The sequence below is a fragment of the Callorhinus ursinus genome, unplaced genomic scaffold, assembly GCF_003265705.2.
Source record: "Callorhinus ursinus isolate GAN/ISIS: 27379988/994484 unplaced genomic scaffold, GSC_fseal_2.0 scaffold10, whole genome shotgun sequence".
Taxonomy (NCBI): Eukaryota; Metazoa; Chordata; class Mammalia; order Carnivora; family Otariidae; genus Callorhinus; species Callorhinus ursinus.
Window position 1 is genome coordinate 25,347,903 of NW_027397072.1, and position 25,277 is coordinate 25,373,179.

The 25,277-nt window shown below is 40.4% G+C and overlaps 1 protein-coding gene across 6 annotated transcripts in view; it reads left to right on the top strand.

The window, feature by feature from the left end:
* The window catches only part of LCLAT1 (lysocardiolipin acyltransferase 1), a 189,504-nt gene extending 166,037 nt beyond the window's left edge, over nucleotides 1–23,467 (top strand). For all 6 annotated transcript variants that reach the window (XM_073897221.1, XM_073897226.1, XM_073897225.1 and 3 more), the window contains one exon: nucleotides 18,563–23,467. In XM_073897221.1, the coding sequence (XP_073753322.1) occupies nucleotides 18,563–19,065 (503 nt within the window). In that variant the 3' untranslated portion in view covers nucleotides 19,066–23,467. The remainder of the gene's footprint in view (nucleotides 1–18,562) is intronic.
* The last annotated feature ends 1,810 nt before the right edge of the window (nucleotides 23,468–25,277 follow it).

Sequence of the window (25,277 nt, forward strand, 5' to 3'; positions counted from 1 at the left end):
TGCCTACCCCAAGTCAGTGATTTTCTATGTTTTCTTACAGAGATTTTATAGTTTTAGCTTTTACACTTAGGCCTATGATGCATTTTGAGTTACTTTTTATGTATGGTGTCAGGTAAGCATCAGATTTGTTTGCCTTTGCGCATAGATACCACTTGTTCCAGCACCATTTGTTGAAAAGACCATCTTTTCCCCATTGAGTCACCCAAGCAACTTTGTTGAAAATGAAATTGACAGTGTAAGTGTGACTCCCTTCCTGGACTCTGTGCTCTTGTACTGATCTGTCCGTCTAACCCTCTTCCAGTACCTCACCAAACCGTTAGAGTCGAGTCCCGACATCAGTTAGTGGAAGGCTCCAGCTTTGTTCTTCTTCACAGTTGTTTTGTTTTTCTAGTTCTTTTGCATATCTTTATAACATTTAGAATCAATTGTTGCATACTAGGCGTTTTAATTAAATTGCTTTGAATCTATAGGTCAGTTTGGAGGAGAAACATTATCTTAACAACATTGAATCTTTAATCTGTGAACATGGTATATCTCTCCAATTACTTAGGTCTTTTTAATTTCTACAATGTTTTATAGTTTGCAGTCTTGCACCTATTTTGTTAAGTTTACTTCTACGTGTTTCATATTTTTGATATTATAAGTGGCAATCTTTATAATTTGAATTTCTAATAGTTCATTGCAGTATGGACAAATAATTTTTTATATTGAACTTGTATCCTGCCACTTTGCTAAATCCACTTATTCCAGTAGTTTTGTAGATTCCTAAAGATATTCTACAGTCTTTTCTATTGCCTATAGGGTTTTTTTTTTTTCTTTTCAAGCTGTATGCCTTTTCTTTTTTGCCTATTGCAATGATTAGGACCTCTAATACCACATGTGTGGTAATAAGTGCTATCATATGAACGAAGTACAGATATGTACCTACTTAGTATTATTTTAGGTATGTGCAGTTGAGAGACCAGGAATATTCTAATAACTTGGGTTGATTTTTCAAACAGCCCTCCCTACCTAACCCCTTGTTGAGCCTCTTTGTGCTGGTGAGCTTCTAGCTAGGTCTAGGAAAACAGGTGAGAACCACTGGTTTTTATCATACGTTAAAACTTTAGGTCTTTACATACTACTTAAAAGCACTGGAATGTAAAAAAGCCAGACCCCGCTATTAAGTATAGCGTCACCTGAGTGAATACTGGTGTTGGAAAGTGGTAATCTGTTAGTCTAGCTCATGGCTCTAAGACTCGGGCCACAGCTTTCTGCTTAGCCTGAGGGTGCAGACCAGCAGCAGTTCAGTGCCCCGTGCCATAATCAGGAAGCCTCTATTAGGCCTCTGCATTCTCACTCAAGTTCAGCAGCGAGCGCCCCCTAGCCCCCATTATCCCACTGCTGATTTCTACAAATAGACTTAGGTGTTCTACTAATGAAAAGGACTTTTCTCAGGCACCTGTTTAAAAAAATTCCTGTTCTTTTCCTGGTATGTGAAGGTATTGGGATTGACTGAGAAACTCGGTTGAATTAGAGTTCAGGCAGGCCACTCTCTCCAGTCCAGCCAGGTTCATAACTGCCTCACTGGGTCAACTGCAGTGAGAAAGGATTTTCTGTGGTAAATTTAGGAGCCACCAGAGTTTTTAGGCAAAATTGCAATGTTGGGCAGAGCTGGTCTTTGCCTTCTTCCCTTCAAAATTCTTTCTGCCCAGTCCCAGTCATTTTGTGCACTCTCACTGTCCCCTAATCAAGCAAGATCTTTCTCCAGTGCCCCAAAGGAGGAATAAACTCTTCTCAGTACCCTAATTAAATCTCCTTTAGGGACACAACTTAAGGCAGTTACTGTTATAAGTCAGTCACTGTGTAATGTGAATTAGAGTAAACTGTTTCATCCTAAGTAAACTTAAAAATAACTAATAAACAACATTCACTGATCACTAAGGATGGCCTCAACTAATCCTCCCAGAGGTAGTGTATGTTTCAAAGGCCACATGTTTAACAAGGAGTGTAATTAGACCAAGAACCCACAGTCTTATCTGATTCTAGAACCCAGCTCTTAAATACAATTCCCCATGGCCTCCTCTGCTTAGAACCATCCCTATAACCCAGTGTTTTCCAGAGTGTGGTCCTCCAACCCTCTCCGTCAGGCCAGACTCCTGGGGTGCCTGGTAAAATGTGGATTTCTTCATCTCACCCATACATGCTAAATGAGAATCTTTGGGAATGAAGCCCAGGACTCTTCATTTTCACCTAGTTTCCCAGGTGATTCTTAGACCACTGAAGGTAGAGAACCACTGTCATGGCCTCTCTTCCTTGACTAAGGAATGCGTCTCTGCAGTTTATAAGAACTGCCATAAAATTTTAACTCTGCATTCTCCATAGGAACCTGCAGTCAACCTATTCAGATAAATTTAGAAAAGAAAGTCTTCCTTTTCTGTGCATCTGTTTCTAACAGTTAGGTGACTTTGCTCTTTATTCTCAAAATGCTACTTCATAACTCAGAACGCGAATGAAACTTTAGACAAAAATTTTTTCCTCCCCAAAATGAAGACTTAAAAAAAAAAAAAAAAAAAAAAAAACAAGGGCACCTGTCTGGCTCAGGCAGAGGAGCATATGACTCTTGATCTGGGGTCAGTAGGTATAGAGATTACTTAAATAAAAATAAAACTTTAAATGAAAAAATAACCCTTGACATTTGATATTGCTTAATGTATACTATGTTAGTTTCCTAGGCTGCCATTAATAAAATCACCACAAACTTGGTGGCTTAAAAAAAACCCTGAAACTTTATTGTCTCACAGTTCTGGAGGCCAGAAGCCCGGAATCAAATGCTGGCAGGACCACCCCTCTCCCAGAGCTCCATAGGAGAATTCTTCCTTCCATCTGCCAACTTTCTAAATGCCTGGTGTTCCTTAGCCTGTGGCTACATAACTCCATCTTCACATGAAAATCTTCTCCATATCTCTGTGTCCTTTTCTGTCTCTAAGGACATTCCCATTGGAATTTAAGTCTCATCTGAATCCAGCATGGGTGGCTCAGTTGGTTAAGCGACTGCCTTCGGCTCAGGTCATGATCCTGGAGTCCCGGGATCGAGTCCCGCGTCAGGCTCCCTGCTCAGCGCGGAGTCTGCTTCTCCCTCTGATCCTCTTCCCTCTCGTGCTCTCTATCTCTCATTCCCTCTCTCTCAAATAAATAAATCTTTAAAAAAAAAATGAATCCAGCATGATCTCATCTCAGTCCTTAATTATGTCTGCCAAGATGCCAAGACCCTATTTCTAAATAAGAATGTTTGAAGTTCTGGTGGATGTGAGTTTTCAGGGAGACACTATTCATCCCACTACATATATTTATTTGCTTCCCTAATATATTGTTATTCTCCCAGTTTAAATTTCAGGATTGGTAGCTATTTATCCAGATATTGACTCTTCAACTTTATTGAAGTATGGTCGACACACAATGTTATATCAGTTTCAGGTGTACAGCAGTGAGTTGATAGCTCTCTACCTTATGGTGTGTTCACCACAGGTGTAGCTGACATTTGTCACCATATAATTCTGTTACAGTACCATTGACCATATTCCCCATGCTGCACCTTTTATTCCCATGACTTGATTCATTTCCTACCTAGAAGTCTGTATCATCCAATTACCCTTCACCCATTTTGCCCATCCTCCATCCCTCTCCCCTCTGGTAATCACTAGTTCTATATTTATGGGTCTGTTTCTTCTTTGTTTTTAGATTCCACATAAAAGTGAAATCATATGATATTTGTCTTTGATTTATTTCACTTAGCATAATATGCTCTAGGTCCATCCATGTTATCATGAATGGCAAGTTCTCATTTTTTGTGGCTGAATAATATTCCATTGTGTATATAAATACACTACATCTTTATGCATTCATCTATCGATGGACACTTAGGTTGCTTCCATATCTTGACTCTTGTATATAATACTGCAATAAACAGAGATGCATATAACCTTTTGAATTAGTGTTTTCACTTTTTCTGGGTAAATATCCAGTAGTGGAATTACTGGGTCATACGATATTTCTATTTTTGATTGTTTTGAGGAACCTTCATACTGTTTTTCACAGTGGCTGCACCAATTTACATTCCCACCATCAGAGCATGAGGGTTCCTTTACTCCACATCCTCGCTAACACTTGGTGTTTCTGGTATTTTTTTATTTTAGTCATTTCCACAGGTGTGAGGTGATCTCATTGTAGTTTTGACTTAAATTCCCTGGTGATGATTGTGCTTATAACTGACTTAAACAGAAAGTCCAGTTATTATTCCAGTGACTGTTTTTATGCTGATTCATAGGAATTGATCCCAAGTAGAAACCCTTTTCTCCCTCTAATTCCTGTCTCCTGATGACTGTTTCCAAAGAAAGCATGTGCTTCTTAATACTTGGTTTACCTTGTTGGCCCCCAGTCTTGATTTCCGCCCTCTGCTGCTCAAATGTAATAGATTTGTCTCACAACTGGGCTTGATTATCAGCCCTGACCTCTGCTTTCTGATGAAACTCAACAAAGTTTACTAGAAAATAAATTTGCCCTTAATATCTCTTCCCTACCCCCAGTCCTCATTGATGCTTTGGAGAATATTGCTTTGAGAATTTGGTCAACACTAAGGAAGTTCTGGTTGAAGTTTGGGGAATATTTAGAAGAATCTTTGATCCTGTCTCATCTAAGGCATGAAATCCAGAGAAAGAACATTGTTACATGGAATATTCCCTTCCCCAATCAGCACTTGATTCTAGCAGACTCCATGGGATGCAAGCAAATGAGTTTTCTGCCTGGCAGAGCACATAGCAAGCCATAGTTATTCAAAACCAAGAATGTAAGTCTACAGATGTAGACTGCCACCTATATGGTATTCTGATCATTTAAAAAGGCGTAGAGTACTTGGGTTAGTGTGCAATTCTGTGTAATGTTACCATCTGTCTTTGAGCTTTATCCACATATAATTAAAAAAGAAAGTACAAAAAGGAAGACAGCATATGCCAAAGAGAAAAATTTAATCTCTTTTGGCCAGAAGTATCAAAATGGTATACAATGTTATCAGTAGGTCAGCTCTCCTTTGAAACACATCCTTCTGAACTACATAAAAATCTACTGACTTTTTATTTTGTTTTAAACTTCAAAAGATACTCCATATACTGTGTAAGAATAGAGCCTCCTGTTCTTTTGCCATCTTGGAAGAACCTGAGACTTTTGTTCTTTGGTTGAGCTACACACAGCCTGATTCTTTATCCTCTCAGTAGAAAGGAGGTTACAGTCCTGTCAGATTACCCCTGCATCCCAGTAGTGGTACCCTTTGCACAAGTGAGGAACTGGGCATACAGAAGACCTATAGTTGAGAATTCATCTTTTTGAAGTTTTGAGTATTCCATTTTTTTTTTTTTGAGGGGGGTAGAGGGCGAGAGGCGGGAGTGGGGGGAGGAGAGAGAATCTTAAGTAGGCTCCACACCCAGCCCAGAGCCCGACACAGGACTCGATCTCACAACCCTGCGATCAGGACCTGAGCTGAAACCAAGAGTCAGATGCTTAACCAATTAAGCCACCCAAGTGCCCCAGGTATTCCCCATATTAATCCATTTTCTTCACCACCACCACCACCACCACCACCTTGCTTTATACTTTACCTTACAGGACTTAAAGTACAAAGACAAGAAAGAACAAATTATGACTATTTCTACTGAAAAGCACAAGACCATAAAATATATTCCTTGGTGTAATATTTAATTTGGGAGAACACAGTATGAGCAGTCTGTGGTGGAGTGAAGAAGTGGGAAACAGCTTTCAGAACAGGCACAGGCATAGCCCTGTGCTCAGAAATCTCTCCCCACATGCCTTCCATCAGCCAGGGGTCTTGTGGTTTAATAAGCCCCTACTGTGGCATGCAGACAGCTGTGGTTGGATCACTCCTGGTTGATCAGGGAAGCCTTGTTTTACTGAGATCCCTAAACCTTAGACTGAAGTCAAGCTCACTGAATGGGAATTCAGATTCCTCAGGGATTAAAAACAAGGTAATTTAGTTCTTGGCTCATCTAAGGAGAAGGTGTGACACAGGAGGTGTGGCGCAAGGCTAAGGTACTTTCCCAGACACCTCTGACAGACCAGTGTGACTCCAGACGCAGAGCCCAGGGCCAGGGAAAGTACAGAACTCATCTGCAACCAGAGACCTTCACCTTCTACTCTAAGATTTGTCTTGCTCTTGAAGACAGCAACTTGCCCTACACCCCATTAATAATACCCCATCCTTAGCCAAACTTTTCTCTCAGAGAAGTATGAAATTGCAGAGAAGACTCTGTTCTATGCAAAATCACCTACACAATGAAGACATAGGGAGAGTAGTAACATTAGCCTTTGCTTTATGGGCATCTTTTTTTCCCCCAAGTTGAGCTGTATTGTTATCATAAATGTTTAAAGATTTACAAGATTGTAACTTAGGTACTCCACTGTAGTTTCGCTAGCTGCCACAGAGTGGGGGGTAGGGCCTGGCCTGTGATTGGGTGGATCAGTCAATTGAACTTATTCCAGGAGTACATAACAGAATTTCACATAAGATCCAATTGTTTCTACTTTGAATAAAACCATAGCAAAACTCTTCATCAAAACATGTATATGATGTGCTTAAAAGATGAAAATAGTGCAATATTCAAAGAAACTTAAATAAAAACTTGAAGATTTCATTTGCTTAATATTGATTTCATTACTGAGTACAGTAGACTGCCTTTATAAACTGCTGACCGACACACCTTCTCTTACTTCTGTTAGCTCTCCAAGGGAGGTCTTATTCCCAGATTGAAGATGAGGAGCCTGAGGGCCCAGGGAGGTTAAATAACTTCCCTAAGGTCACATGGTTAATAAGTCACCGTGCCTAGGTATAAAACCAGGTCTGTAGCTCCTGTTTTTAAAATGCAGTTCTTAGGGGCACCTGGGTGGCTCAGTCATTAAGCATCTGTCTTTGGCTCAGGTCATGATCCCAGGGTCCTGGGATCGAGCCCTGCATCGGGCGCCCTGCACGGCTGGAGGCCTGCTTCTCCCTCTCCCACTCCCCCTGCTTCTGTTCCCTCTCTCGCTGTGTCTCTGTCAAATAAATAAAAAAAATCTTAAAAAGAAAATAAAATGCAGTTCTTAGAAGGTAGAGTAGGATAATGGAAAGGCTTTGAGTCAAACACAACTGATTGCTGATTAAATGTGATCTTCAGCAAGTGACTGAACTTTTCTATGCCTCAGTCTCTACAGCTATAAAAGAGGGATAATATCACAAGGGTTGTTAAAGATCATGATATTTTAAAGTGACTGTATCCTGATAAGCTCCACAAGGGCAGAGATCTTCGTTTTTGTTCACCAGTGTAACCCCAAAGCCTACAGCTGTGTCTGGTATAGTGAGTATGTGCTCAAAAGAGAAGTTGTTGAATTAAAAATGCCTGGCACTTAAAAGGCACTCAATAAATAGTAACATCCACGTGCATTATCAGTCCTCTTCAACCCTAATATCAGAGCGTGGAGACTAATAATGTGTGGTCTTTGGTCTCATTTAATTTGAAGACCAGCAAATTAATAGAGTGTGCATGTGCTGACACTTTGGATCTTTTAATCTGTTACTGTCCTGTGGTTTTGGAACATCTAAAATTTGTTGAGTTCAGCAATGACAAATTTTATTTTGTTATTGCTCGTTTTTCCCATTGCATTTTGAATGGTTTCTCTCATCATTTTAGCACATATTTTTCTTTTGAAGAGTAATGAACAGCATGAATTTTTCAAAGAATAGTCAAAATAAGTTCATGTCATCAATAACACAATTTACAGATGCACAAGTGTAAGTGGCAGTCATGCTTAATAGGTCCTGGAATGAACTTGGAACTAGGATTCTTGTTCCTTTACTTCATAGCAGATTGTTTTGTTCCTTGCTATTTTTGCTTTGTAATTTCTGCACTAAAATCCTTGTGCTTGAGGAGGCGTGGCACATGAGGACAGCTGCTAGGTTGGCCTGCCTATAAATCTAGCACCTGTGCCCTTTGTCCCTCTTACACAATAATGACATAATATTTGCAGTTCTGGTGAAAGTAGACTTGATAGTGATATTTGATAATTTTCATTGAACACAAAATTTTATCAAGCACTATACTATATATCAAGCACAGTACATTCACACATGCATACTCTAGTTTGTGTGTATATAGTAGGCAAATCTATGCAGTTTTGTCATGTGTCGATTCACATCACTTTTAATCTCTTCTGTATTATGATTCTGTTTCCTTTGCTATCTGTAAGCTTAAATATGTGTGCTCTTTTCCCCCCTTAATCACATAGAGTTTAGTATTTTATTGATCTCAAATAACTAGCTTTTGTACTTATTTATTTTCACTATTTCTTAGTTTTGTTTCATTAACTATTGCTTTTTATCTGTAATAATTTTTTTCCCTATATTTCCCTCTGGATTCTCCCTGTGGCACACCCCCCTGCACCGGCCCCCTGCCATTTCCAAGATCAGTAATTTCTTTTTCGTTTTCACTTTTCCTCTTTAATAAGGAAGCATTTATTATTGAGTATAGCCTTCACTCTATCCCATTGATTCCATTTTTCATTCTTTTAAAAGTAGTTCATAATTTTCTTATTGATTTCACCTTTCAAGGGTTATCTAAAAGTGTTCTCCTAAAGGGGGACACTTATTTTTATACAGACACATTTTTGGGATTTTGATGTGAGAATGTAGATTATATCTCAACTTTTACAAAATGTGTCTAAATCTTGTCACCAATAATCAAATATTTATTAGTGTTCCATGGATACTACCCTCCTCAAATATTTTTGAAAGACATAGATCTATATAATCTTATTAAATCACATTTATCAATAGTTATTCAATTATTTTATGTAATTGATTTTTATTACTGATGACCTATTATGAAAGGCACAGAAGCCTACACAATAATTTTAAATTCTCTTTGCATTTCTATTTTTCCTCTTAATAATATCTATGACTTTGGTTCATAGAGATGTTTGACCAGTATTTTCTTTAACAAAGAAGAAGTTTGATCTTATCCGTAGATGCTGAAAAGATGTCTGATAAACTTTAAGCCTGGCTAATTCCTAATAGAAATTAACTAATAAAACAGACTACTGTTTTAACCAAAACTCAACAACAAGGATCCCCTACTCAAGACCTAAACCCACTGTCCTTTTTATTAAAAGTAAATGCTAGTGAAAGCACCAAGACTACCTTGAAGAGAACATTGAACATAAAATTTTTGTTGCTGATGTAAAACCTAAAAAGTCAAAAAGAAACCACCAGATAAGAAAGTGTGTTAAGATGGCTACATATAAATATTCAGTAAACAGATTTTTCTCTACTGAAGCAGTGATTGCCTAAAAGCAGAAGAATACATACTCCATTCACAATGGCAAAAATTCTTAAATTATTTAGGAATAAATTTTAAAAGGAAGTCACAGAAGCTGTGTGAAGAAAACTGAAATCTTATTGAAAGACCTAAAATAAGATTTGAGCAAATGGAAAAGCATACTTTTTTCTTAGAGGAAAAGACAATATAAAAGCGTCCATTCTTTCAAAGTTATAATGTAAATATAATGCAAATGCAATTTCAGGATAAGTTGGGGGGGTGGTTATTTTAGAATTGAATTAAATGTTAAGTTTAGGGGCGCCTGGGTGGCTCAGTTGGTTGAGCGACTGCCTTCGGCTCAGGTCATGATCCTGGAGTCCCGGGATCGAGTCCCGCATCGGGCTCCCTGCTCACCAGGGAGTCTGCTTCTCCCTCTGACCCTCCCCCCATCTCATGTGCTTTCTCTCTCATTCTCTCTCTCAAATAAATAAATAAAATCTTTAAAAAAATAAAAAATAAAAAATGTTAAGTTTATCTTGCAAAAATAGTTGCCAGCAGGAATCAAGTATAGTATGAAAAAGAAAAGAGGCAGATTTGCTTTACCAGATATAAGTCACTAAGGACATCAGTTTGATCTTGGAGCAGAAATCAACACAGATAAGTGGGACAGACAGGAGAAGGGAAATTAGAGGTTTCCATATTTGAGAATTTAATGTATGATCAAGTTGATGTTTCAAAACTGTGGCGAAAAGAGGAGTCATTTAATAAAGGATACTAGAAAAACTGACATCCACCGAAAGAAAATAAAATTATAAAATTAAATGGAAAAGCGTTTTTCATCTTGCAGAAAAATAAAAACTATACATACAATCTAGAGGCGGGGGAGATAAAAATAGGCATCCAAAAGCTATAATGGAAAAAGAAATGAACCTTGTACAGACACAGAGACACACATGCAAGTATTGGAAAAGATGCCATATATAAAGGCAATAGGTCATGGATTTGTAAACATATTTGCAACAAAAAATATAGAGGATTAATAATTCATGATAAAGGAGCTTTGCAAATTGACTAAAAAGAAACAGCACATAGGGACTGGATAGAATAAGGCTGCTTTCATAAAGCAGCAAATCCAACAAAATCAGTTCACTGTGGCCAGGGAAACACTAGTGACCAGCTGATAAAAAAAATCACTGGGGGAGATGTATACCATATGGTAGAGTTTTTACAAACCATAAGGTAAAAAGCTGAATTTTCAAACCAGGCGAGGCAATCTACCAGTATATATTTCGAGTGGACTTGTTTAGTTAATCAAAGACCTACAAATTAAGACAAAAATGGTATACTTTGGCAACTTAATAAAAATTATAACACCAAGCATTAGTAAGTGTGAAAGGAAAGCCCTTCCACACCTTTTTTTTTTTTTTTTAAGATTTTATTTATTTGACAGAGAGAGACAGCGAGAGAGAGAACACAAGCAGGTGGAGTGGGAGAGGGAGAAGCAGGCTTCCCGCTGAGCAGGGAGCCCGATGCTGATGCCGGCTTGATCCCAGGACCCTGGGATCATGACCTGAGCCGAAGGCAGACGCTTAACGACTGAGCCACCCAGGCGCCCCTGTCATACATTTCTTGTGTTTAAATTGAACATTCCAGGGGGCAGTTTTCTTTATGTAGCAAAAAGTCTGTTACAGTGTTCATATCTTTGGATCCAGCAATTCAATTTATTGGAATTTATCCTAGAAAAATCACTATGATTAGTTACAAATAGATCAAATGTTGTTTATATGGAAACAACTTAATCTCAAAACAAAGGAATTTTTAAGAGTTCTATATAGGCAAATATTATGCATCCATAAAGTGACATTTTAGAAAATCTTTAATGGCATGTATGGAAAGATGCATGAAAAAACAAGTTATCAAAGAGTACGTATAGTGTGGTCTAATTTGTTAAAAGTTTATAGATCTCTTTTTCTAGACATGTTTTATATGCATATGTGTGTGTGTATATATATGTGAATCTGGCCTCAACAAGTATATACTATTCTGATCCTGCCTTTGATGATCTATTAATACACCAATATTGTAAATTGTGGGAAACGTCAACATGTTTTCATTCTATCTAGAAAATTATTTTCAAGACTCAGAGAATTGATGCCCATCAGGAGAGATTTTCAGAACTGAAAAGATTCATGAAATTATATAAAACACCAAAAGTTCAACAGATTTAAGATAGGAATGTGAAAATGTATGTCCCTGAAATTACCTGTAAGAACCAAATTCAGGTTGGATAAGCAAGACTGTTCACAAATATGCCATTTTTAGTTTCACCTTTCCAGCTGAAAGTTGATTTTTAAGTGCAGGATGGATGGTTCTTTCTTAGAAAAAGAGGAGGTACTAATTTTGACTTTTAAAAAAATAAAAGCAAGATGGGGCAGGAGGCCAACAGTCTGAGAGCACAGATCATCACCTTCTAATTCTGAATGCCATCAAAGGATTAATATCTACATTTAGCTGAAAATGCCTGAGGATGAGTTGGTAGGGGTGGAGAGAAATGTGTATCAGGTGATGAATTAGAGCCTACCCCTAGAGCCAAGGCCAGTCTCCTCAACGTTATGCTTCTGTGCTATGGGAGAGGCGTGAGTGCAGTCAGAGAATGAACCACAAGGTGTGCCACAGCAGACGGAGTCTCCCCCAGAGGAAGAGCAAGTCCAGAGACAGAAGGAAGGAAGGTCAAACCTCAACTCCCTACAGGCGCTATAGGTGATCACCCACCTGGAGGAATAAGAACAAGAATCAGAGCACATACCATATGCCAGGCACTTTCCGAGCATTTTACAGCCCTTCTCCTAGTTGATCTTTACAAAACCCTAGGAGGGTAGGTAGTGTTATTATCTGCATTTATAAATGAGGCTTATGGTGAACATGCTAACGTCAGAGAGCTGATGCGGGGCAGGACCAGCAGTGGTCTGCCTCTACTTTGTTTCTTATACGGAGGGACAAATGAATAATGTTCTCAGTAGGAAGCAGTTTTTTCCCCTAAGAAAATGGTTCTGAGTCCTAATACCAGCTGATTTTAAGTGGTTCATGCATACCCTTTTATTTTGGAGCTGAAAGGTTTCTTATTCATTGGTTTTTGGTCTATCTAAATCTGTCCATTCCGAATCATTCTTCAAAGTGTGCTGACGAGTGCCAATTTGTCATGCTTATTATTAGCCATGTACTAGTATAGGTCAGTGTTAAAGTGACACAGTGAGTGATTGTTGAGTTACTAAATCCAACTTTTATCACTTCGGGGTAATTTTTTTTTTAATCTGAGAAACAGTGCACAAATCCGGCCGCCTCAGCATTTCCTTTTAACACAAATGCATCTTAGATGACAAGCTACTTTATTTAAAACCCTCCAATATATGTAGATTTATGGATTTAGATCTGGCTAACAGAAAATAGGCTTATGTGTATTTTTAATTTTTTTAAAGTATTAAAGTTGAAATCAAAATAAATTATATTTGTGTATTTGCATATGTCTTACTGTAGAATGGGGAAAGAAAATAATAGAGTTGATAATTGAAATTTAAGACCACTTTGGGTGAAATAGAAAAAGTTTGTGTTTCTGTTTTTCTGCCACTGAACTGTATAATTGGATGTGTGTTCTTTAGCAGCTTTGGGCAAACCAGGATTTCTTCATGCAGTTCTTTCATTTGAAACATACAAATGTGTAAAGAATTGGTTCTCTCCCACTCCCAGTGAGCTTTTCATATTGACTAGGCCTCTTGTAATAATCATGGGCTCAACTTGTGCTTGGAGACACTCCCTTCTGCATATTACATTTGTAAATTCCAGTATCTTTTAAGCCTCTGTTGGTTACTTAAACCTGACAGAAGTATTAAAAATTCCCTTTGTCTCAATCTTAGACTAAAAATTAAGATGTGACATAATAAGTTTTTGTCCTCTTCTTCCAGGGGGAAAAAAAGAAACATTTATGGGCCCACATGAGTGTGGTTGTTCTAACATAGTGGAATACCCAACTTTTGCATCAACATGGATGGGACTGGAAGAGATTATGCTAAGTGAAATAAGTCCAGCAGAGAAAGTCAATTATCATGATTTCGCTTATTTGTGGAACATAAGGAAGAGCACGGAGGACATTAAGAGAAGGGGGGGAAATTGGAGGGGGAGAGGAACTGTGAGAGACTGGACTCCGAGAAACAAACTGAGGGTTTTAGAGGGGAGGGGGTTGGGGGATGGGTTAGCCCAGTGATGGGTATTAAGGAGGGCATGTATTGCATGGAGCACTACGTCAAAAACTAATGATGTACTGTATGGTGACTAGCATAATAAATAAATAAATAACATACTGGTAGCTTAACATAATAAAGTTTGAAACTTTCCAGAAGACACAGAATTGGGAACAGATCATTTTCTAAGCACCATACAGGCAGATGACAGGTGGCTAGATAGCATCTAGATTTGTAATCTCAACTATCTAAAAAGCAATGAGATCTTTTAAAAATGGCTTTTACTGATGGCAGCCATCTTACTTTGCATGTTTAAGAGGATGTTGTTTTCATACCAAAAGATTTCAAGACTACAACTCCTGTGTCCTTGAAGGAACTTCTCTTATTCTTATTCTAATTCTGTTGCATTATTTTAGCCCTCTTACAAGCTGGTAAGTGAAAATAAAGGCACATTTCAACTTCTGAATATCCATTTCATTACCGTCACTTGGGAATGAAGCAAGCCCTGCTCACCCTTTCCTGTTACCTTCTAAGAGCAAACTAACTTTCTGGTAGGAACGGCTCCTCTAGGCTAGAGGCCATGAAGCCAGGAAGTCTTGAGAGGGTGATGTGAAAAGTCAGCTCCTCTCTTAGCAATAAAGAGTTCTGTGTGGCCTTGGGTTGTCGGGAGACAAACAATATAAAGTTTACAAGTTTCAAGATACCTCAGGGCATAAAAGCCTTTGTCCCTTTCCTCCTCTCTTGCTCTGGTTTGAATGCATTTCTGAGTCCCTCTAATGCTTAAGGATTCAGTACAGCTCAGGGCAGTGAGAAACAAGGTGTAAGCTGTGTCTCCTTCCCCCTCCCCTGTTCGTTCTTTCACACTTCATTGCCTTTAGTTTCTCACATTACAGTATTGCTCTTGTTTGTGATATAAATAGTATTTTAGTTATGTTGAGTTCTGTCATTCCCAAGTTGTAAATTCCAAAAAAAAAAAAACCACAAAAAAACAAAAAGGCAATCTATTGGAAATTTTTTGGAATACTGCCTTTTTGTAAGGTGACACCCCACTACCCAAGATTGTTGTATATCTTTCAGAACAAGAATCTATAGCATACAAATTAAAAAAAAAAAAAAAATCCCATGCAGTAGGTAGGTCTCATTAACCCAATATAGAAGTTGTAGTCATGCTAACGTTAAGAACTTTCTTTTTGCCCAGCACTATGCAAAGAGCTTTACGTACGTTAGTTCACTGCTTTATGACAACCTCATGTAGAAGGCATTATAATTCCCTCCCATATTTTTAGGTGAGAGGATATCAGACTGTAAAAGTATTGGTCAAGCAAGCATTTCTGGAGACTTTTAAGTGCAGGGCATTGTGCTAGCTACTAAGGATCTAAAGCAGAAACATGATCCTTTCCCTTTCAGGTACTTATGATGCCCTGGGAGACTGGGTTTCCGTGAGCTTACAGTAATAGAGGACAGGGTGGCAGATGAGTACCCAAACACACACACCATGTGTCCTGAGCATGTCAGGGGGCAAGACCGCTATGCGCTGGATACTCAAAGAAAGCTGTTCTTAGAATGCAGTCTCCTCGAGATTGGACTTAGACTTTGAAGAGAGTGGAGAGAAAAGATATCAGGGAAACAGCCTGTATATTTAAAGCAAAGGGAATATTCTTGGCAATTTTGTGAAATAGCAATTTGAATAGTTGTCTCATGTAGAAGGCATGAGGTCCCTCATTGGCGTCATCGGGGCTCAGGCTTATAACACTCTGGATAGTAGTACAGAGATGGTATGTGAATGCAGTTAACGTTGTTCCCATCCCTCCCCCCTCCGCAAATACCATGCTCACATCGGTGGGCTAATATGAGCTAAAGTTAGAGGGACAGATTAGAACCCAACATGCTAGTATTATGATTCAGTAAGCAATGTTAGCAGCTAACATTTATTGAGTATTTACTATATATCAGACCCTATTTCATGTGTTTTTATACATACTATTTCATTGAATGTTCACAACAACTCTGTGAGGTAGTTTATAGGTACAGGAACCAAGCAAGTGACAGAGACAAGTCAGTCAGTAAGAGGCAGAAGCTAGGATTTGAACGTGGGCAGTCTGCTTCCACAGCCCTCCATGCTCCACACAGCAATGTTTCTAGAATTTTTCACTTAAAGAAATGTTCCTAAGTGGTACTGACACAGTCTCAAAACTTGCCATTTCTATCGTGAACAGACACGTGTTTATGCATACCGCTCTCCCCTATGGGTTGTCCAGAAGAAAGTGGAAAGCAAAAGCAGTTTGGTTTCTTACTAGAACAGCCCTAACCTTTTTGATAGCAGTTTGTGAACATTAAGAACCACCTGTGGAAGAAGGCTGGCTCCCATGAGCAGCTGCTGAGGAGGAGCTGTGTGAAGGTGCTGTGACTGAGGAGGATGGTGGGAGCTGCCTGGGGAAGGGGTTGATTCCAGGCTGTGGACCAGCAAGTCTGAGGAGACCCGCAGCCCTTTCGGAGAAGGGTCCAGGCAGAAGGTGAAGCAGAAATGTTGACTGCAGGGGAGTTTTGAAAGTAAATGAAACGAGCACTCAGTTCTGAATAAGAGGCTAAGCGGCATGACAAGTGACAGGAAGTGACATTTCCTCCACTGTGAGACAAAGTGGACTCCCTGCTCGAGTCCGAGAGGTCCAGCCTCACCTTTCCTCGAGGGCTTCGGATCCACCTCCACTACAGCCGTCCCACATGGACCTTTTGTCTACCTCCACTCTCATGTAAACAAGGCTCAGCATCCCAACCAGACTGTCCCTCCAATTCTGAATCTAAGCCTTGTTGACATAGGTACTTTCATTTTTCAGACTACAGTCCTCATCAAGAGCTGATTATATTTATAAGATAGTTATGAAAACAAATTGAAACCTGGACTGAAGTAAATCACAGAGTAAAGGAGACAAGCAGTGGACATTTGCAGAAGACTTAAAATCATTAAAAAAGGAGCACAACCAACCTAACCAAAGAGGCAAAGGATCTGTACTCTGAAAACTGTAGAACACTTATGAAAGAAATTGAGGAAGACACAAAGAAATGGAAAAAACATTCCATGTTCATGGATTGGAAGAACAAATATTGTGAAAATATCTATGCTACCCAGCACAATCTACACATTCAATGCAATCTCTTTAAAAATCCATCAACGTTTTTCCACAGAGCTAGAACAAACAATCCTAAATTTATATGGAACCAGAAGAGATCCCAAATAGCCAAAGGAATGTTGAAAAAGAAAACCAAAGCTGGTGGCATCACAATTCCGGACTTCAAGCTCTATTATAAAGCTATAATCATCAAGACAATATGGTACTGGCACAAACACACACACACAGATCAATGGAACGAAATAGAGAAGCCAAAAATGGATCCTCAGCTCTACGGTCAACGAATCTTCAACAAAGCAGGAAAGAATATCCAATGGAAAAAAGACAGTCTCTTCAACCGATGGTGTTGGGAAAATTGGACAGCCACATGCAGAAGAATGAAACTGGACTTTCTTACACCATACACAAAAATAAACTCAGAATGGATAAAAGACCTAAATGTGAGACAGGAATCCATCAAAATCCTAGGGGAAAACACAGGCAACAACCCCTGTGACCTCAGCCACAGCAACTTCTTGGTAGATACGTCTCCAAAGGCAAGGGAAACAAAAGCAAAAATGAACTATTGGGACTTCATCAAGATAAAAAGCTTTTGCACAGCAAAGGAAACAGTCGACAAAACTAAAAGACAACCAACAGAATGGGAGAAGATATTTGCAAATGTCTTATCAGATAAAGGGTTAGTATCCAAAAATCTATTAAAAAAATATCAAACTCAACACCCAAGAACAAAAAAATCCAGCAAGAAATAGGCAGAAGACATGAACAGACATTTCTCCAAAGAAGATATACAAATGGCCACCAGACACATGAAAAAAAAAAAATGTTCTATATCACTCAGCATCAGGGAAATACAAATCAAAACCACAGTGAGATAGCACCTCACACCAGTCAGAATGGCTAAAATTAACTCAGGAAGCAACAGATGTTGGCCAGGATGCAGAGAAAGGGGAACCCTTTTATGCCACTGGTGGGAATGCAAACTGGTGCAGCCACTCTGGGAAACAGTATGGAGGTTCCTCAAAAAGTTAAAAATAGAATTATCCTACGACCCAGCGATTGTACTACTAGGTATTTATCCAGAGGATACAAACACAGTGATTCGAAGGGGCACATGCACCCCAATGTTTATAGCAGCAATGTTCACAAGAGCCAAACTATGGAAAGAGCCCAGATGTCCATTGACAGATGAATGGATAAAGAAGATGTGGTATAGATATACAATGGAATATTACTCGGCCATCAAAAAGAATGAAATCTTGCCATTTGCAACGACGTGGATGGAACTAGAGGTATTATGCTAAGTGAACTAAGTCAGAGAAAGACAAATATCATATGATTTCATTCATATGGAATTAAGAAAGGGAAGGAAAAATAAAAAAAACAGACTCTTAACTCTAGGAAACAAACTGAGGGTTGCTGGAGGGGAGGTGGGTAATGGGCATTAAGGAGGGCACTTGGTGGAATGAGCACTGGGTGTTATATGCAACTAATGAATCTTTAAGTTCTACCTCAGAAACTAATTGTACACTATATGTTAAATTGAATTTAAATTAAAATTTATTTCTATCTCAAACCTGACTTAATGTGCTTATCAGTCCTAGAATGGCAAGTTACTGTTTCTATGAATGAAGATAATTTCTTTCTAAAGGTCTTTGCGCTAATTAGCAAGCAAATAAAAAACTAAAAATAACTGGAAAATATTGACTCAAATGCCTAGGAACACCAGTATGTATAGCCCTTGTTCACTGTGGCTCACTCTGTCCTGATTTTTTTCCTGGTTTTGGTTCTGCCTTGTCGTTTGAATCAGCCTTATTGCCCCCATTGATCCTTAGTCCATATTTTTATCTTTTCCAAAACCTAGGTAAGAACCTCGACGCTGTCCACGACATCACGGTGGCGTACCCGCACAATATTCCTCAGACAGAGAAGCACCTCCTCCTCGGGGACTTCCCCAAGGAGATCCACTTCCACGTGCACCGGTACCCAGTAGACACCCTCCCTGAGTCCAGGGAGGACCTCCAGCTCTGGTGCCACAGGCGCTGGGAGGAAAAGGAAGAGAGGCTGCGCTCCTTCTACCAAGGGGAGAAGAATTTTCAGTTTACGGGACAGACTGTAATTCCACCTTGCAAGTCTGAGCTCAGGGTCCTTGTGCTCAAATTGCTCTCCATACTTTACTGGACCCTGTTCAGCCCTGCAATGTGCCTACTCCTATATCTGTACAGTCCTGTTCGGTGGTATTTTATAATCACCATGGTTATCTTTGTGCTGTTAGAGAGAATATTTGGTGGACTGGAGATCGTTGAACTTGCATGTTACCGGTTTTTGCACAAACAGTCACACTTAAATATACGGAAAAATGAGTGAGATCATAAGGTTCACAGTGTAACAACCAAGGGGATGCTTTGGAAATGTGTCAAGCCTTTGTAAACAGAGATGCATTTTTGCATGACCATGTCAAATATTTCTACTACCATCATTATTTGTTAAAGATATTTTGCACTTAGTTTTGTGGGAAAATATTGCTACACACGATTTTTTTTTTTTTAATCTCTGAATGTAATTTCAATACGCATAGCAGGGAGCGATCGCTGTAAAATAACTCGGGCCAGAGTATTCCTAAGCAACCACCAGGCTGTTAGCAGACAAGGGACACACAAGATTTTCCTAGAGGCCCAATCCTATTTCCTAACAAACTCCCCAGACAAGAGGCAGATCCGGGGCTTGGGAGCACGGGCTCAGATCAAGTGCTGGCACTTGACTGTGGAGGTGAGAGCCCTTCCTCCCGGTTCCCTCCCCAGGCTCATTTCTCTGCCAATCAAACCACTGCATCCTGCATTAAGGCCAGGAAACAGAAATCCCTGTCCTTCAACCAACCACCCATTTTGATAGGAAGCCCTTCATTATTCATAAAACCTTGGCATTCAGCCTTGCACTCACCGAGACATCAGAAGACCACCTGTGCCCTTTCTTCCCATGGATAGTAAGACCTGGACATTTCTCAGGGAGCAACCACAGGCTCTCCAGTGGAAACCTTAGTTTGGATTTGTACAGATAGGAACGCAGAGAGTTTAGTTCACTTCTACTTACTCTTGCATGCTCCCAGCTGGTTTCCTTACCGCTCGTTGGCAGGGGTAGCTTTTTCCGCGTGACATCATGTCACTTACCTTTCTAAAGGAATGCGTGGAAGGTCCTGTTACTGCAGTCAGAAATTCTTGAAGTGGTGTCCTTTGAAATAGTTCTTTAAAACCTGCCCCAAAAGGAAGGTTATTGTATTTTCTGTAGGTGCATGGGTATCTAACATCTGTGTTAAAGCAACACTGGCAGCACTTGGCCCTCGCAGCCTCACAGATTTGATAACAGGAAAATGAACGCCTTTTTAATGATAATGAGGGCTCTCGCTCTCTCTTTTTAGTTCCAGCCTTCCTGTTTCAGTACTAAAATTTAAATCCACCTTTGACCAATTGTTTGCCTAAATATTCCCGGCATTTGGAGTCCATGGAAAATCCAGCAAACCAACAGCACCAGTCTCCTTCTGAGGTGGAAGAAATGCGTGGTCATGGTTTCCACCCTGCTGGAGCTGTGCACTAATGTTTCTGTCCTATGATGGGGACGCTGGTCAGAGCGGCAGGAAACACGAAGCAGTTAAAAGTCTTGAGCTGTTCGCAGACCTGTCTGCTTTATTCCTGCCTTCAAATGGCCTCAAAAGCTATTGCTATATGTACCCTTTTGGCATGAATGCCTTCTCCTTAATTACAACCCATTTTTGCTCAACGGTGACTTTTACCCAACAGTTGAAACGTGCATTGCCAGGAGAGGTAAGCACACTGTGAGCCGAACTTACAGAGAAGGTCCAGGTTGCGCGCAAAACACTGTTGACACGTCACTAATGAGCGCGCGCGCGCGCGCGCGCGGGCAGGCACCGGCCTGTATTTAACCGCTCCCCCCAGGCCGTTTCCACGCCTGCCAGGAGCTATTCAGTAGTTATTACGCACATCTGCTCCGGACCCAGTGGGCTAATCCCGTGGTTTTTAAGGTGTTTTTCTTTTTTAACCTTTTTTTTTTTCCTGAATAAAAGAGGTTTCTAATTGAGGTCTCTCTCAGACCGCCTTTTGGTTATATCTGGAAACACACAGAGTTTTACAGTCAGCCCTGCATTTGTCCTGGGCAATGGAGAAAAGCCGCATCTTCTACCCCCACACGTGTTTATACTGGAGCCCACCTGGCCGCTTCTCGACTCCTTGTTCGAGGTAACCTCCATAGGATGGCGTGAAACCTGTACAAGAGGAAAGCTCTTTTCTTTCCTTTTTAAAAAAATGTTTTCTTTGGATCATAAAAGACATGTTTAAGATAAAATGCAAACTTAGTTTTACTACCCAGAATTCATATGTACCCAAACTTGGGAATACAGACATCGTACCTGCTTTCAGAATCAAAAGTGATAACTTCAAAGAGAAAAAAGTTGCTTCTTTTTGTTTTTTTCTTCTGGTTTTGTTTTTTGGGGTCTTGTGTTTTTGCAGTAAGGCTTCTTTTAAAGTCGTAATTCTTTATGTTCCTACATATTTGCCTTTTTCTTTTAAAAAATTTTAAAGAAATATTCAGCGAATGATTTGGAACTTAGAGCTTTGTAAAATTGGTAAAAAAAAAATGTTAAGTAGAAATTAACTTTCATGTCGTGATCTGCTTCAGGAATGAGACCTCCACCCCCTCCCACCTCATCTCTCTGCACTCAGAGCAGCTGCGTGTGCTGCTGAGTCTAGCCCACGCTTCCCACTGGATGCTCTTTCAGTCCTTTGAAGATCAGCTCAGTGGGCTGCAAAACGTTTACAGTACCATCTCTCCAACTGTTCAGTCTTTACCATTCAGAAACGTAAACAAAGCAAATGTGGTTTGTATGGGATGTGAACCATTATGCTTAAAATAGGAAACTATGGGGAAGGGCGCTGATGTGGTCACAGGTTCTTCCACCAGAAAGCTCTGATGAGAGGCCCAAATCAGTAGACGAACGTGGTAAAGGACCAGAGGAAAATGTTAAGCAGAGCCCATAATTTCAAACTCCTATTAAAATCCTTCCTTGTTTGTAACACTACTAACACACAGATTAGGGAGAAATACCAGCTTCCACTCACATCACTTTGACATTAGTCACTTCCCAGCACCACATCAGGAGCTGGACGTTGGAGGCCAAGACTGAATTCTGCAGAAAGGGTGACATGCCCATTGCACCTGGCCTGCAGGCTCTGGGCCCAACCGTGATGCCCCTGTGCACTTTTATAATAGAGACTCAAATGGAGGGAGCCTGTTGGTATTAAATTGTTTACATTTCTTTGTATAAATAACGTGCTTTCAGTGCCTTAGTTATGGGTCCCTTTCTTTTTCTTGTTCCAAGAATTCTACAATGTGTTTCTTAGGTAAAAGTCTTTTTGCTATTGACTGGGAGGAAAATGGTTTGTAAACACTGGTCACTGTGGTAAACACTACTTTGTGGGGACATCTGGAGAGGAGAGCTTGATGCTGAGGTAGCCTTTGCCTTAGAGCTATTATTTATGCTGTAGGAAACAAACACGGTCTTGTCACACGATGAGCTTCAGATTGGAGATGGCCCAAAAGTTGTCTTGTACCAACCTTAAGCTTTTATTTCAGAAGAGAATCTCGGTTTTGGTAATTTATTTTTTAAAAGATTATGTACAAAACAAATTTTAAAAATAACTCACAGAATGGCCTTAGTTTTCAATGTCCACTAGTATGTTTAAGAGTCGTGTTATCTGTAATTTACATCCCAGAATAAAGTGGTATGAATCAGATCGAGTTTGCCCATGTATCCTGTTTCTGGTTTTGCCCGAATGATTGTGTGCTCCTGTGTTTTCCCATATTGTTACAGCCTTACTGTATGTAGTATTAAGGAGGAGCTCATCAGTTAGGACTCTTTCACAGATGTTTAAAAAAAACAAATGCACATACAAAAAGGGAATATACCGCTTCCATAATTGAAAAAGTCTAGGGGCCACAGTTGAATTCAGGCCTCAGTGAATGTCATGAGAACTTGGTTTTCTTCCATTTCTGTCAATTCAGCCCTGAGGGCAATTTGGTCATTTCACACTTGTGGGGTTGTAATGGCAAATACCAGCACCACCAGATTTAAGAGGTAAATGGAACTCTATGCGTCCCCCATCACTGTTAGGGATATGTAACTGTGAAAGCAAATCTTCTAGCAAAGCTTGACAGATGCATGAAAATGTGCTTAGCAAATACATACACACGCACGCACATGAAAATCATGGAACTGAAGGGTAGCAGAATATGCCACCCCAAAATATGACTAGTTAAGCACGTGCCACCCAAAATAGACCACGTTGGTATATTGGTTTTGAGCTGTAGGCACTTGAAAAGCAGCAATTGGAGGGAAAGGCTTTCTCTGAACTGCCTGAAGACCAGTTCTCCAAAAAGACTCAATGGCCATATTATGCTAAACGAAATAAGTCATTCAGGACAATTATCATATGACCTCATTGATATGTGGAGTTTAAGAAACAAAGCAGGTGATCATCAGGGAAGAGAGGAAAAAAGATGAAACCAGAGAGGGAGACAAACCATAAGAGACTCTTAATCACAGGAAACAAACTGAGGGTTGCTGGAGGGAATGGGGTAACTGGGTGATGGGCATTAAGGAGGGCATGTGATATAATGAGCACTGGGTATTATATAAGACTGATGAATCAGTCACAGGCCTGTACCTCTGAAACCAATAATATATGTTAATTAATTGAATTTAAATAAAAAAAGTTTAAAAAAAAAAAAGACTCAATGACCATAAATTCCTTCCCTGGAAGTTTCATCAATCAGTGAGGATAGATTCCTGTCCCAGGAGAGAAGATAAAAATCAACACCACACCCAGATAAATGTCACAAAGCATCATACTTCCCATCTATTTTTCTAAAGGCCAGTTCATCTTTCCTCAAAGTCATTTACTCTCCCCTAAGAGGCCTCCCTCCCCTCTCCCTTCCTAAGGAAGGTGTTTTCTAATCCTGAATTCTAAACCACCTCTGGGAGTTACTCATTTTTCCTTGGCTATCTCTATGTATACCTGAGGAATACATGTTAATAAATTTCTGATTGTCTTCCTTTTGTTAATCTTTTATTACCAGGGTCTCAGCTACAAGAACTCAGAGGGGTAGAGGGAAAATTATTTTTCCTCCCCTGCAGAATCTATCTTTGTATGCTCTGCCTTCCCCCCCCACCCCACTCTGTCTTCAGGTTCTACAAGCACTTTGCTTGAAGGATTCACTCTGAGGGGAGCCCACAATGTCATTCTCTGGGAAAGGGGCATGCAGGGCCCAAGGAGCCCAGGCCATGAGAGCTGGCTTCAAAGACTGGGCCAGGAGGCTGGTGGGATTTCTATACTCTGTTTATGCAAAGGGGAGCGAGGAGAGCATAGTCTCTGTAGATGCCCACTTGTCTTCCACATTGCTCACGTCACTGATAAATTGTAGAAAGGGTTTAAGAAACTCCCTGTGAAGTGCGGCTTTCTGATGCATTTCGAATGCCAGCTAGTAAGCCCTAGGATGTGCACAGAAGCTTATCTACACATGTGCAATGCACTCTTCATGCCAAAACATTTTTAAAATAAATTACGAAGAGGCAGTCTACGCTCTCCTGGCTGTTTGACTTGGTTCACAGGGTCCCCATGATGATTTGATGCCTGCAGTTGCTTCATCCCTATACCTTCTCAGGTGCAACCCCAGTGGGAAAGAGCCAAGGAAGGGGACCGTTTCCCCAGTGGCTCAACAAAAACCCTAAACCAGGTTTCGGTGCTCATTCCTGAACCACATACTTGCCCAGAAATACTATGTGGGTTGTGTCCCTGGTTGTTTGCCACCTCCTTCCTGGAGCAGGGATGGAGTTTGTTCCCTGGTCCCCGGGACCAGTGTTGAGGAAGGACAGATTTGAAGAGGACTGTTAGGATGGAATGATGCTGGATGGTGGGACGTCCACCCCAACTGTGAAACCTCCCACACCTCCCAGTGCAAATGGAGCAGGTCAGCGTGGTTTCCAGACAGGGTTCCGAGCCCCGCACCATGGGAGCCTTCTCCATCAACACAGGGGATATTTGGGAACCCAGGTGTTCTCCATAGTGGTGCATAGACCATCTCATCAAAAATGGTCCATCTGAATTCTCCAGTCACTGCTTCCACACAGAGTACCCAGACTCAAGCAACACAGTGTTGACAACGTTTTTCTTTCCATCGGGATCTGCTGAAGTATCAGCACTGCAGCCTTCCCATCTCTCTGTCTCCCGGCACTGCACCTGCCCCTGCAGTGACTCATCCCTCCCTCACCTGCCTCCGTGTGTGCCCTTCCTTCCTGGGGCATTAGATTGGGCAAATCCAGGGACCAGCTCCCAGCTTTCCCTGCTCCAAGTTCTCCACACACCGACCTCAGAACACCCGACCCAGTTTGATCATGGAACCTGCTCCACACAGCCCCCAGTAGCTTCCGGCTGACTGCCCAAAGAGCCTCTCCCAATTCCTCCCAACCTAGCCAGCCAGTTCCCAGGCATGAACCTTTCCACATGAATGTG